We start from the raw sequence: 15,147 nt of genomic DNA on the forward strand, positions 1-15,147 counted from the left end.
GTATTTTAGATTTGTATATGTAGCAGATTTTTGTCATTTAAATCTTCTTTATTTTGTACATTTATTAGTTTTACAGTAAATTGTCTTTATTGTTTCCTTTAATTCACTTCATCTGTTGTGTTTATAACAAAGAAGACTTAAAGTAGCATGTAAAGACACAAATAGTGTTTTTGACTGTTTATCATTGTCAGAGTTGTGTGATATGTCTGTTTATACTCATTTTTCATGCGGAAACAGGTTTGAAAATGTGAATATCAGTCTTGCAGTCCAGTTTGTCGTTCGACTCTTCATTAAAGCAGCGGAGACTGAGACACCAACAGGAGAGCAGATGCTGAAACTGTTAACATCAGTCTGCACCTACAGCTCTTTTCCTTCTGAATGGACTGACAGAATTAAACAGAGTGATTTCCTGCTGGATCTTTGCACACATCTGAAGAGCTATGAGACTCAAACAGGCAGGAGTTTCCCTCCAGCATTACAGTCAGTTTTCCAGTTACCTGATGTCTGGATCATAGATCTCTCACGGAGAAAGACCTCTGTCCTCCTGGAAGTGCTGAAACTACAAACAGAGAAGAAACCAGTAGAGCTGAGAGGATGTTCAGAGGAAGAGAGTGAAATGAAGAGTTTCCTTCAGTGTCTGCCCTACATCTCACAGCTGAGGTACCTGAACTTTTGGATAGTCACTTACAGTCTTATCAATTAAAATTGTTTTAATGTATTTTAGATTTGTATATGTAGCAGATATTTGTCATATAAATCTTCTTTATTTTGTACATTTATTAGTTTTACAGTAAATTGTCTTTATTGTTTCCTTTAAATCACTTCATCAGTTGTGTTTATAACAAAGCAGACTTAAAGTAGCATGTAAAGACACAAATACAGTGTTTTTGACTGTTTATCATTGTCAGAGTTCTGTGATATGTCTGTTTATACTCATTTTTCATGTGGAAACAGGTTTGAAAATGTGAATATCAGTCTTGCAGTCCAGTTTGTCGTTCGACTCTTCATTAAAGCAGCGGAGACTGAGACACCGACAGGAGAGCAGATGCTGAAACTGTTAACATCAGTCTGCACCTACAGCTCTTTTCCTTCTGAAAGGACTGACAGAATTAAACAGAGTGATTTCCTGCTGGATCTTTGCTCACATCTGAAGAACTATGAGACTCAAACAGGCAGGAGTTTCCCTCCAGCATTACAGTCAGTTTTTCTGTCACCTGATGTCTGGATCATAGATCTCTCACAGAGAAAGACCTCTGTCCTCCTGGAAGTGCTGAAACTACAAACAGTGAAGAAACCAGTAGAGCTGAGAGGATGTTCAGAGGAAGAGAGTGAAATGAAGAGTCTCCTTCAGTGTCTGCCCTACATCTCACAGCTGAGGTACCTGAACTTTTGGATAGTTACTTACAGCCTTATCAATTAAAATTGTTTTTATGTATTTTAGATTTGTATATGTAGCAGATTTTTGTCATTTAAATCTTCTTTATTTTGTACATTTATTAGTTTTACAGTAAATTGTCTTTTATTGTTTCCTTTAATTCACTTCATCTGTTGTGTTTATAACAAAGAAGACTTAAAGTAGCATGTAAAGACACAAATACAGTGTTTTTGACTGTTTATCATTGTCAGAGTTGTGTGATATGTCTGTTTATACTCATTTTTCATCTGGAAACAGGTTTGAAAATGTGAATATCAGTCTTGCAGTCCAGTTTGTCGTTCGACTCTTCATTAAAGCAGCGGAGACTGAGACACCAACAGGAGAGCAGATGCTGAAACTGTTAACATCAGTCTGCACCTACAGCTCTTTTCCTTCTGAAAGGACTGACAGAATTAAACAGAGTGATTTCCTGCTGGATCTTTGCTCACATCTGAAGAACTATGAGACTCAAACAGGCAGGATTTTCCCTCCAGCATTACAGTCAGTTTTCCAGTTACCTGATGTCTGGATCATAGATCTCTCACAGAGAAAGACCTCCGTCCTCCTGGAAGTGCTGAAACTACAAACAGTGAAGAAACCAGTAGAGCTGAGAGGATGTTCAGAGGAAGAGAGTGAAATGAAGAGTCTCCTTCAGTGTCTGCCCTACATCTCACGGCTGAGGTACCTGAACTTTTGGATAGTCACTTACAGCCTTATCAATTAAAATTGTTTTTATGTATTTTAGATTTGTATTTGTAGCAGATTTTTGTCATTTAAATCTTCTTTCTTTTGTACATTTATTAGTTTTACAGTAAATTGTCTTTATTGTTTCCTTTAAATCACTTCATCAGTTGTGTTTATAACAAAGCAGACTTAAAGTAGCATGTAAAGACACAAATACAGTGTTTTTGACTGTTTATCATTGTCAGAGTTGTGTGATATGTCTGTTTATACTCATTTTTCATGCGGAAACAGGTTTGAAAATGTGAATATCAGTCTTGCAGTCCAGTTTGTCGTTCGACTCTTCATTAAAGCAGCGGAGACTGAGACACCGACAGGAGAGCAGATGCTGAAACTGTTAACATCAGTCTGCACCTACAGCTCTTTTCCTTCTGAAAGGACTGACAGAATTAAACAGAGTGATTTCCTGCTGGATCTTTGCTCACATCTGAAGAACTATGAGACTCAAACATGCAGGAGTTTCCCTCCAGCATTACAGTCAGTTTTCCAGTTACCTGATGTCTGGATCATAGATCTCTCAGAGAGAAAGACCTCTGTCCTCCTGGAAGTGCTGAAACTACAAACAGTGAAGAAACCAGTAGAGCTGAGAGGATGTTCAGAGGAAGAGAGTGAAATGAAGAGTTTCCTTCAGTGTCTGCCCTACATCTCACAGCTGAGGTGAGAGAATCTACATCAACTTACAGTTTGAGTTTTCTCGGGTTGGTCTTATTCTTAATTTGGTGACAGTACTCTAACAATCACTACACCTGATGCTACAGTGTTCACGCTGCGAGGCTCCACATCTTATAAGTGGTTCTACACTGGACACGACAAAGCAGCCGTTATAATTATGTTTATTGTGTCAGAAATTGGGGCTGTGATGGTGACTGTTTTTTACTACCAGGGCTGTGCCGGTAAACTTGAACTGCACCATTGCGGTGGCTGAGTAGCACCGGCTTTGGTTGGCCAAACAATTTTTTTTTGTATGTGAATGCTTTTTTACGTGGATATTATAATAATAATAATAATAATAATAATAATAATAGATTTTATTTATAATGTTATAATATATTAATACATTTTCATTCTGAAGAATCTCAAAGTGCAAATTATGACACGAGTGAAGAACAATGCTTTATTTAAAAATAAATAATAGGTCCACAATTAAATATTACTTCACAGCCATTACCTTGCAGCCATGGAAACATATATTCATGCCTAACGAGAGAGGTAAACATTGTGAGGTGGGTCAAATTTAAAGGTCCCGTTCTTCACTTGTTTTCGTAGCTTTGATTATGTTTACAGTGTGCAATATAACATGAGTTCATGTTCCGTGTGTAAAAAAAACAGTATTTTTTACACAGTTTACTTATCTGTACAGCGTTGTTTTCTCTGTCCTAAAAACGGCCTGATGATTTCCTTGTTCTATGAAGTCCCTCCTTCAGAAACACGTAACGAGTTCTGATTGGGCCAGCGCTTCCCGTGTTGTGATTGGACAGCAGCTTAGCGCACTTTGCCCGGAAAGGTCCCGCCTCTTACCATAACGGGGAGATGCAAGCGCTGAATGCGCGCTCTTCTCCACGTGGGAGAGCAACAAGACCACGCCCCCTATTTTGCGTGTTCTTGTGGGCGGAGGGTTAGTAAACAAACGGTTCTAGTGACGTCATTCCTGAAGGAAGTGCAGCGGTGTAGTCCAAACCGGCCGTTCGCTGTAGGCTTTGAAAGGGAACTTCTGTTAAATAAAATATCTCGCTTGGCATTGAGCTTTGAGCTTTATAATTTTACAGGTATTATTTATGCTCTAACAGCAACATTACACACTGACTAAAGTTTAAGATGGAATCGCGAAGAACAGGACTTTTAAGAGACCCAGATGCAATGGTGGTATGTCTTTACCTAACTTTAAGTTTTACTACTGGGCCGCTAACATACGAAATATACTGTATTGGTGGAATTTTTTCAAGGGCACCTTTTGCCCAATAGACCATCATGGGTAGATATGGAACTAAATGAGTATAAGCAAATGTCCCTTCCAGCACTCCTTGCAGCTAAATTACAGTTCATTTCTTTAACTTCGGTTGATTGGCCAGTTGTGAAACACTCTTTGAGGATTTGAAACCTATTCAGGAAATCGTTTGATTTTCAGGATCCTTCTCTTCTCAGCCCTGTTGCCCATAATTATTTTTCTCTCTCCTTCAATGCATGATGGATCAGATTTGGTTCGACAAGTGGATAAAAAGTTTCAAAACCTTTTTTTTTGATAATTAATTTATTTCCTTCCTTTGATCAGTTATCGCTACATTTTGGTCTTGCCATGTCAGATTTCTTTAGAGTCTTGCAAGTAAGACATTATGTCAAGTCAATTGCATCAGACTCCCTAGAGATCCCTTTTAAAAACCCTTTGGACAGTTTCCTTTCATGTAATATATTATCAAAGGGCTCAATTTCTATTATCTATAATTTAATAACCAATCTGACATCTTCCCCTTTAGATAACATTAAGAGGGTTTGGGAGGAAAAATATCAAGTGGTCTTGATAGACCACTCTCTGAAGACACATGGAACTGTGTTCGTAAGTTGGTCCACTCACCATCAATGTGTGCTCGGCACTCACTTAAACAGTTTAAAGTAGTACACATTGGCCCTCATTTATCAATCTTGCGTAGAAACTGGTGTATATGTTGGCGTAAGATTATGCTTACACTCCTCTCACCGCCTGATTTATGAAGCTGTGCGTACCTCTGCAATCCAGGTGTAAGCAATACTTGCCCTTGATAAATGCCGTGGCTGAAAACGATCGTCATTAGAATAACACGCCCCTATATATTCAAGTCTCCGCCTCTCCCACGCCCTCATTTTACGTCATGGACAAACAGAAGACGGCAAAGAAGCGAAACTTCTCCGACGTGGAGATCGGGCGCGATCAATCATCTCACTAGTCCACTAGTCAGGGAACTGATTAGGACATAAGTCAATGGGCTGACTCCCTGATCAGTGCCCTGACTACTGAACTAGTGAGATGATTGAGACGCGCCCATCGAGACCATCACCAGGGAAGTGGAAAAAAACCCGAAACTGTTTTATTTGAGAGTTTAAAGAGTGGGATTAAAGGCGCTCACAAAAACAAAATATGGACACAAATTACGAGTACTGTTAATAGTGTGGGGGTTGAGAAGTGCACTCCAGCAGTTTAAAGCTGTTTGGATGATATTACCATCACAATGCATTCTTTTACAGCACGTTTTGGAAAAATTAGCATTTAATTTCGTATCACAGCATGTATTGGGGTGTACAATAGTGATGATGATGTGATGTGGAGTACCATTCATTCACATTAATGACAATTTGTAAGATTCTTATTCTTATTCTTATTATTAATGACGCTTGTTATTTAGAAGAAGAATGTCGTTTTTATTGATTTTATTATTATTTAACAGAAGAAGGTCATTTTTATTATTTTGTCAGTCTGAATTATTTTAGTCCCAGTCCGTGCGCAGCTGCCGGGCCAGGCGGGCCTGAATCGTCAGATAAAGCGCACAGGCTCGCGACTGGAGGAATACATATGCCTAAAAATCAAACGCTTTGGTAAAGTCACACAAATTAAACATTGACGTTCATGTTGCACAAAAATAAACACTGAATGTTGTTGTGGTTTTTAACAGTGGGTCATATAGCATATCTTGTCAGTGCGTTTTGTGGTGTTAGGAATTGTTTTTCTGCGCATTTTCCCACTAACTCAAACGTGCGTACACCACCTCCTGAGCTGGCGTAGGATTTGAGCGTGCCGTACGCCAACGTCCATATTGATAAATCTCAAACCCTGCGTCCCAATTCGCATACTATCCATTCTAAATAGTATTCGAAAATAGAATTAGTATGTCCCAAATCGTAGTATGTTGAAAAGAGTATTCCAAAGATTCCTGGATGGTTTACCATTTCCAGTCCGAATTCACAGTATGGATCGATGGGCACTCTAACGGCTGATATTACCCACAACCCATTGCGAGTTGGACGAGGATTCGATTAGAACTACAAACGCGGATAAAAAGCGTTAATAAACTACAAACATGACGGATGTGCGAGTTCGACGGTTAAGTAGAGAAGTTTAGATAAAGGGGTTTGAGTGACCAACTATCAATATTTAACCTGACAAAAATATATTTATTCAGTGTTGTCCACATTATATTTCACCTGCAGCAGCATTGTGAACTTTTGTAATGACACGTTTGGCCATTAACTTTTAAATGCATCATTATATTTCAACTGCAAACACATGAGAAGAGTCTCTGCATTAAAGACCCACAAATGGCAGATCAACGAGCGGCTACATTTCTCTCCGATACGGTAGGAGATTAAACTGAATGTGAAGGATTTGAACTGTGACCAATCTGACGATGATTGACAGGGCAGATAAACGGTGACGGGATGCACGTAACTAAGAAGTAGTATGTCCCGAAGCTTGCATAGTTTTCTGCTACACACTCAAAAGTATATACTTTTTCTTCACATAAAGAGTACATACTTTTAGGACGTAGTATAAGTAGGCGAATTGGGACGCAGCAAAAGTCACCGTGGGTTTGGGTGTACGCTGGAAATTTGGTGTACGCACTTTTGATAAATGAGGGCCATTGAGTTTAGCTCAAATGTTCCCTGGTACTAGTCCCTTGTGCAATCGATGTCGTAGTGCTGATCGATATTTCATACCCTTTCTGCGATCCTCCAGTACAGATTAGAGCGAGACCCTATGGTGGCATTATTTGGGGTTGCTCCAGAGGAGTCATGGCTGTCAGCATTATTGTGTACACTCAAAAAAATTATACCATGGATTTACTTAATTGTTTTATGTCAACAGGTTCCACGTTATTGGGTTATGTTGAATTTAATTAACATTGTTCATTTCGGTAAATGTAATTTTTTTACGTAAAGCTAATTCAATGCCATTTAGTTAAATCAGGTTAACATTCTTAATTTTGTCCAAAACTTACATTTGATTACTCTGAAATGAATATAAAAAAACAAAATAAGTAATCCAGTTTAAGTAATTATTTTTATTTAGTGAAATGCTATTTTTTTTTTACAACATTTAGAAAACCTTTTACATTACAAGATTGTATTGGCTAGATGGTTTTGTTACATCCATGGCATTCCCAAAATAGTTGTTTTTTATTATTAAAACAACTTTAATTGTTATTAGCAGAACCTCAGCCCAAGCACAAGCTCTTAAAACCGTTACTCTTTGACTTCTTTTAACTTGATGTAAAATAAAAACATCAAGTTATGTCAAAGAGTAACGGTTTTAAGTCAGTTTAACATGAATCAATTACATTTGAACCAGAAACCTGATATAATGATGTTAAATCAAGATGAATTACTTAAATAAAGTGAACAGCATCATAAGTTCATTTTTTTGAGTGTAAAGTCCTTGCTTTCGCTTCCTTGCTAGCCCGTAGAGCAATACTATTAAAGTGGAAGGATCCCTTTCCACCTACTCATACTCAGTGGATTAAAGATATGATGTCTTGTCTCGGCCTTGAAAAAATTAGGTACTCATTAAGAGGATCGGAATTTTTTTTTTTTAAGATGTGGCAACCTTTTATCGACTTCGCTGATAAGTCTGTCTAAATGATGCCCTATTATTGACTGTTTTATTATTGCAATTATTTATTTTATTTATTTATTTTTATTGTATTTGTTTATTTTCTTTTTATTTATTTTTCCAAATGTATGTGATACTCCTATATTGTGTATTCTTGCTTATCTGTTTCTTTATTTAGCTATTTAGAATTATTGGACAGTATGGACGCTATTGGTGGTGAGGGTTGGGGATTGTTAAATGTGATCTGTAGTGTAAAAATAAATTAAAAAAAACTTTGAAATAAATTTAAGCATTGTGTTTCGCGATCTGGTAACCCGATTTTCCACGTATTTAATAAAAGGCTTACTCCATTTTATTCTGCTAGACATGGAATCTCTTATTTATTTTCCCAAATCTTGAGAGACATAAATGAAGTAGTCCTATCTCGTTCGGCATGAATGTTATTGTTATGTTTCCATGGCTGCAAGGTAATTTAATTGCAAACCTATTATTTATTTTACAAATAAAGCGTTGTGCTTCACTTGTCATAATATTCATGTAAAACAGCATTCACATACTAAAAAAATTGTTTGGCCGACCACCGCCGTTGCTACTCAACCCCTGCAGTGGTGCGGTTATGTTCACTGGCACAGCCCTAGACCACTGCAGTGGTAAAAAAACTGCCACCGTCATAGCCTATCAGAAAGTGCGTGAGCGCTGGAAGTACGTCTGGAATGGAAAGGGCACAATTTACTGTTTGGAATTTGTTCTCCACCACACCATATCCAGTGTAGACAGCATCACTGCTTTTATCATGTGTAGACACAGTGTCATGAATTTTCTTGTCCTTGTGTGAGCCCGTGGCTTTCGAGTGGCTTCCGTCTTGTGATCTACTTTATTGGTCAGGTGCTCTTGTGTTGTCTTTAGTTTAGCACATGCTTGTAATGTTTTGTGTAAGCATCCTGCCCCCTCATGTATCCTAATGGGACAAACTAAACAATCAAATTACACTTCAAATATTATTTTCCCAAAGATAGTTTCTGTCATTTTAGGTAGTTTTTATCACACTGATGTTAGTGTTTGTTTTTAAAATAAGTTCGGTTCTAACTAGTTATTTGATGCTATAAAAACAGGGGTGTGAAGTCATGATTGACAGCTTCTCTGAGTGAAGTTGTTACTGTGGCATCAACAGACTTTTTAGGGGATTTTCAGGAAGAGATTGGAGCAGTAAACTGTATTCTGCAGGACTGTGGATGGATTTATATATTGCGGCTCTACTGCACAGACTCAGCCAGATCAGCCTCAATTATAATACATTTACAAAATTCATAAATGCACAGCACAATTCACATTTAAAAAATCAGATTTGTAAATTCAAAACACAATTCTTAAATGCACAAGTAAAAGCATAAATATTTCCCCAAATGCTCACACATATGCATCTTACCGAAATAAACGTAAAATCTTTACACAGATTTATATGTCAAGTTCAAGTATATGCCAATGTGTTTATTTCACGCTCACGTGCTCTGCATTTTTTACTGGTTGCCGAGATTTGGTAAAAATCATCATTGTCTATTTTTACCCAGCTGTCAAATCATAGAGGAGAGGAGGGGCAGGACAAATACAACTCTGACCAACCACCACACTCTGCTTGTACATTGTCAGCAGATGACAACAACAAGCATAACAGAACAACATATTTAAAACCAGAACTAGAGCAAATACTTTACATCATATCAACATTTTTATATAGAAAAAAATTATTAAAAAAACAAACTGAGAACCGAGGTACTAATAACACTTCCATGAGTATTCCGTATCAGAGCAACCAAAGAATCCCACCTGAAAATAAAAAATGCTGCGCTGGCAAAATTATCTCAAGCACTCACAGCTAGGTGTTTTAAACTTTGTTGCTGTTAATGAACTCACATTTGATCCGAATAATGAACGGCCATCAGACAGGAAGCAGTCACAGGTCCTAAACGGTTTGGGCATCTTTCTGAGACTCTGGACTGTCCAGTGTTTGAACCTGACAAAAAGGATTCTGTTTATCTATCTGTCCTACTGTATCACCAGGGCCCAGTGACTATCAGGTCGGACTGAAGGACAAATTTCATCAGTGTTTGATTTTATATTTATCATGGTATAACCAATCTAACAGTGGATTCTGTATGTGTAGGCCATCTAAAAAGAGTCTCCAGAAGCTGGTTGAATATGTCTATGAAGCTCAGGAAGAAGAACTGACTCAGCACTTCCTGCAGAATGTGGACGGTGATCTGACTTCCTGTTCCTTGAGCTGGGAAGAGCTTCACTATTTCCTGCAGCACAGAATTCAACTAATCACTGTGGACTTCAGAAAGAGCAACATCCAATGCAATATCAGAAGCATTCTGCCATTTCTGAACAGGATTATCTTTAAACGGTAAACTACTTTATAATTTATTATCTCAAAAACCCTTTAGGAATGATAGAAAACCTCCAATCAATGGCAGTGTTTTAGGAATTCTTATTTCACATAAATCTCGAACTGAAAAATAAGTGATAAAAGGTCAAGATTTAATCATGATTATTTGTGTGATGTCTGTACAGGATGAGCTCCACCTTCATGCTGTCTGTAATCCGAGAGATCTATGAGAGCAGCTCTGTTGGATTTGTGTCCAGTCTGTTGAGTTCAGTGGAGAACTACATCAACCTTCAGAGCAGAGAGCTGGACTCTGTCCACTGCGCGGCCCTGCGCTTCACACTGCAGCACTGCACTGCAGTTTCACTAAACCTGCTGTGGACCTCCATACCAGAGGAAGAGCTGGAGAGCATCATGCTTCTCTTCAGACAAGTCTCCTGCCTTAGGTCTCACTGCTTTCCTCCACGGGTGCTTCTCAATGTGAAGGCTGCATCCTTTCTTTACCAGTTCTTCTGAGGCATTTAGGCTAGAGTTCTCCCCACATTGAACGGTAGAATGAGAAGGTCTAGGGCCCTGTCCACACGAACACGGGTATTTTCAAAACCGCAGCTTTTTCTACGCGGTTTGGCTGTTCGTCCACACGCAAACGCTGTATCCGGTTACTAAAACCGGACTTTTTTGAAAACTCCGGCCAGGGTGAAGATTTTTAGAAACTCCGGTTACAGCGTTGTCGTGTAGATGGTGAAACCGGAGATTTCGGTTTTTTAAATTGAAGTGCGCGCCGTTCTCTCCTTTGTTTGACGTCAGATTTTCCACATCTCCTTTTGATTTACGTGAGTCGATTCTATGCGGTGGACTCCACTAACAGCGCTTATCACATGTATATCCTACAGATACATGTTCAGTTATTTCATTGTATTGCAGAACAAAGGCGCCAGAATGCAATAATACAAAATAGTAAAGCAAGTGTGTGAAGCTATACAGTCCACTTCGGCCCTGCACCTGTGTATACAGTTACCTGTCACTGAGTCCAAAGTAAATTTATGAACTTGTAGAAGGGTTTCAGTTGAGCCCATGGCATCCCTCAGTCAGTGCAATGTGCATCGGTGCAGTGAATGGGACCCATGTGGAAATCAGGCAGCCAATCATAGCGTAGTTTTGCGTTCTCATGTGGACAGATTTTTTTTTAAAACCGTGCTTGTGTGGACGTGATTGTTTTTTAAAACGGAGGAGGAAAAACTGTCAAAACCTGCTCCTGGTGGGTCCTGCAAAGATTAGCTCCAATTTGCCTCAACACACTTGCCTGGAAATGTCTAATATGTCTAGTAAGACTTTGATTAGCTGGTTCAGGTGTGTATAATTAGGGTTGGAGCTGAACTCTAATGACAGTGGCCCTTAAGGAGTAGGATTTGACACACCTGGTCTAGTAAGTGTGCATGGTGATATGGTGTCATAAAGGGCTCCACTCCATTTTCCCAGCATGAAAATATTATTGAAAAATATATTGAAATTCAACAGTCTGTGATCACCCAGCATTATGTGATTAAATTACAACAAAAGAAAACAATGCTTTTTTTGTACCAAAAGTACCAATTCATTTCCTGCTAATTCTTAGTGAAAGAGTGCTATAGGAATGATGCAAAGTAAAGGCTGACTTTAAGGATCCTTCAAAATTGAGATGGTTCTCGATGGCACTTGATGTAATAGCAGCCTAGATTTGCAGATTTACTAGGATGTAGCCTTCCAGTTGAGATTTATATCCATCTCTCTCCTTTCCTGTTTCTCTTGTCTGCATGTGTGTTATTGACTAGCTTTTAGGGTGATGTTAAAGCCTTGTGGGAGTGTTGCATTGTTATTAGTTAAAGGCAGATTATTTTGTCATTAGTATTTTATCTATACAGCTTATTTTAATTTAATATGCATTTATGGATAGTTATTTGATTGTATTTATGGTAGCACCTTTTACAAGTGTAAACAACCTTGTTGAAAACATTATCATCATCATTTGACATTTCAAATTATTTTATGTTTCCAACCATTTCTTCCTCAAAATTACTGGAAAATGTATTACCAGAATGGTGAGAGTCCAGAGTTAATAAGAGCAATTGGAATCACTGAATTCCTTAAAGGATAAGTTCCTGATAACAATCACATACCCCCATGCATCCAATATGTTCATGTCTTTCTCTCAAAAACAAATTACGTTTCTTTGATGAAAATATTCCAGGATTTTTCTCCACATAATGGACTTCAATGCCAACCAATGGGTTGAAGGTCCAAATCAATGCAGTTTCAAAGGAAGGGCTTCAGAGGCTCTGCACGATCTTAGCCGAGGAATAGGGTCTTATCTAGTGAAACCATCTGTCATTTTAAAAAATGTATACATTAAAAAAACATGTAAAAAAAATTTAATGACTTGACGTGACGTATGTGGAAGTATTGACCCAGTGTTAAAAACGAACAGCAAATACTAAATAAAAAAAAAAGATTTGGACCTTCAACCCATTGGTTGCCATTGAAGTCCATTATATGGAGAAAAATCCTGGAATGTTTTCCTCAAAAACTTATTCTTTTTGACTGAAGAAAGAAAGAAGTGAGCATCTTAGACGGCATGGGGGGGGTTGAGTAAATTATCAAGAAATTTTCATTCTTAAGTGAACTAATCTTTTAAGAATCAAATCTGTGCTTATTGGTTAAAGATCACAAACTATTACTATAGTAACCTTGAGCAAAACACTTACAAGAAACTACAATTTATGATGTTTGATGATATTGATATGCGCAGGATCTGTGTTGATTTAGTGTGTGTCTGTGTTCAGTGTTGACAGGCTGCTGTTACTGAGGATGCTTCACTGCTGCAGTGTCTCTGATGTCCAGCAGGAGGCATCAGCACTTCTGCTCTCCGTCCTGCAGCACAAGCTGGATTTCTCCTGCCATTCTGCTCGTGATCTAACAGCAAACACAGACTCTGAGACGCTACATCTGACCAACGAGGACTGCCGTGTGATGAGCACAGTCATTCAGAGAGCTCACACACACACAGACAAAAGCACACGACTGGTTCTACAGGACTGTGACATTAACACAGCTGGAATGGACCAGCTGTTCCCAGTGTTACATTCTGTTAAACTCTGGTGAGAAACATGAACAGATTACATTCACACCCAAGCTGACTAACTGATCCATAATCATCTCTGGCTCTGTGTCTTTCAGCTGTGATAAATCCCTGCTGCTTCAGTTTCTGGCTCATGTGGGGCCTGAGGAAGCTGAGTCTCTTTCTCGAGCTCTGGGTGGCGAGGTCGACCTCAGTCAGACTCATCTGGAGCCGCAGGTCTGTAGAGGTCTGGTGCTGATTCTGGAATATTCTGAGGGACTGACTGAACTGGATCTGAGTCAGTGCCGTCTCACTAATCACAGCCTGGATCTGCTGCTCCCAAACCTCCACAAAGCACAAAACATTGAGTGAGCGACCGGAAAAACCCAAAGTATAAAGTATAATCTGGAGCATAATGTAATATTTGTGTCTGATTTGTTCTTTGATCTGCAGTTTTAGTGGTAATGACATCACTGACGCTGGGGCTCAGAAAATCTACAGCATCGTCTCTCACAACAGTAACATCAAGACAGTGAGGTGTGTGTCTGAACTTCTGAATCACATTCCCTTCTAAAGTTATTTGAACTGAAGTCGTCTCAACAGACATGAGGCTCAAAAATAAGTTGAAGTGCTTTGTCTTTTATACGAGCCCATTGTGTTACTGCTTTTCTTCTGCTATCTACTACAATTTATCATCCATTAAAAAAAAAAATAGATTGGAACAATTTATATGTTTACACATCAGATTTCTGTTCATGACGGTGTGTTTGTGTCAGCTGGCTCTTGCTAATTTCAATGTGTTTGTATCTCTGTAGGCTCTTTAACAACAGAATTGAATCCAGAGAGCTCTTCCTCGGAGACCCACGATTTGAGATCTGGTGATGCCAATAAACTCTCTCTGGAATCGACAAGCAGGAGAAACAACCAAAGCCGATCTAAAGAGATGAGGCTCATGATAAGGGAACAGGTGTGAACACTTTTGAAGAATCTGCCCATCAGAGTCCTAGAGATGAATCTAGCAGATAGTAAATCACATTCATGTTTTTTCAGAGTGACATTTTATGTGTTTTATTTTATTTTTTAATGTTTTAGTACTTCTAAAGTAAATATGCTAACTGTAAAAAAAAAAAAAAAATATATATATATATATATATATATATATATATATATATATATATATATATATATATATATATATATATATATAAAGATTAACAGGGTTAATTTTTCAGTACAGTCTTGCAGTGTAGTGTTTTTGCTATAGAGGCGTTTTCATGTTTAATGCAAGCGAGTTGTAAAGTGTCATGTATCAAAACCTAAAATTATTTGTTAGTCTATTTTAGTACATTTTGGAGTCTTTAAGTCCTTTTTCAGGGCGTAGTTTATCACTGTATGTAAAAATGTTTGCGCTCCATTGGATGTGTGCCATACATTGTGCTTCTGGCACGTTTTCACAAATGGCAACAGTTTAGATGCAAACTGTTTTAATGTGATGTGTGTAACATTTCACTGCTTGTTTGATCATCTCAACCAATTCAACCAGACAACACCGACGAGGTTAACATGAACATTATTTTAAGACTAAGATCCTGAATAAATTAGGGTGAGTAGTTAATAGCTTTTATTTTTGCAGATTTGTTTGTACATGCTAGAATCACACACTTCACCTAAAAACAAAAAGCGAGATTTGCATAATACTGGCAGAAATCCTTATGAATGCTGAAAAATGCTTTTGATATACTTCAAGAAAACTGTTGCAGCTTTGAAAACTTGCTGCTTCAATTTCAACATCTTTCCAGTAGAGAGCAGTAATGATTTGTCAAAAATGAGAGCCCAGATAATTCACATCGAGAATGGAAATCAAAAACCAGGGCTGAATGTGAAATCGCCCCCTATCCCCTTAAATAGGGCACTATTTGAAGGGACAACCATTTGGTGTC

The 15,147-nt window shown here is 38.2% G+C and overlaps 1 protein-coding gene across 1 annotated transcript in view; it reads left to right on the top strand.

Annotated features, from left to right (window-relative positions):
* LOC137049057 (uncharacterized) overlaps positions 1-14,330 on the top strand; it is a 109,442-nt gene extending 95,112 nt beyond the window's left edge. The window contains exons 20-29 of the mRNA XM_067427450.1: positions 238-660; positions 955-1,377; positions 1,673-2,095; positions 2,390-2,812; positions 9,892-10,134; positions 10,302-10,559; positions 12,933-13,247; positions 13,327-13,575; positions 13,661-13,744; positions 14,023-14,330. Of these exons, the coding sequence (XP_067283551.1) occupies positions 238-660; positions 955-1,377; positions 1,673-2,095; positions 2,390-2,812; positions 9,892-10,134; positions 10,302-10,559; positions 12,933-13,247; positions 13,327-13,575; positions 13,661-13,744; positions 14,023-14,089 (2,908 nt within the window). The 3' untranslated portion in view covers positions 14,090-14,330. The remainder of the gene's footprint in view (positions 1-237; positions 661-954; positions 1,378-1,672; positions 2,096-2,389; positions 2,813-9,891; positions 10,135-10,301; positions 10,560-12,932; positions 13,248-13,326; positions 13,576-13,660; positions 13,745-14,022) is intronic.
* Positions 14,331-15,147: the final 817 nt, after the last annotated feature.

The sequence above is a fragment of the Pseudorasbora parva genome, chromosome 2, assembly GCF_024679245.1.
Source record: "Pseudorasbora parva isolate DD20220531a chromosome 2, ASM2467924v1, whole genome shotgun sequence".
In the NCBI taxonomy this organism is placed as follows: Eukaryota; Metazoa; Chordata; class Actinopteri; order Cypriniformes; family Gobionidae; genus Pseudorasbora; species Pseudorasbora parva.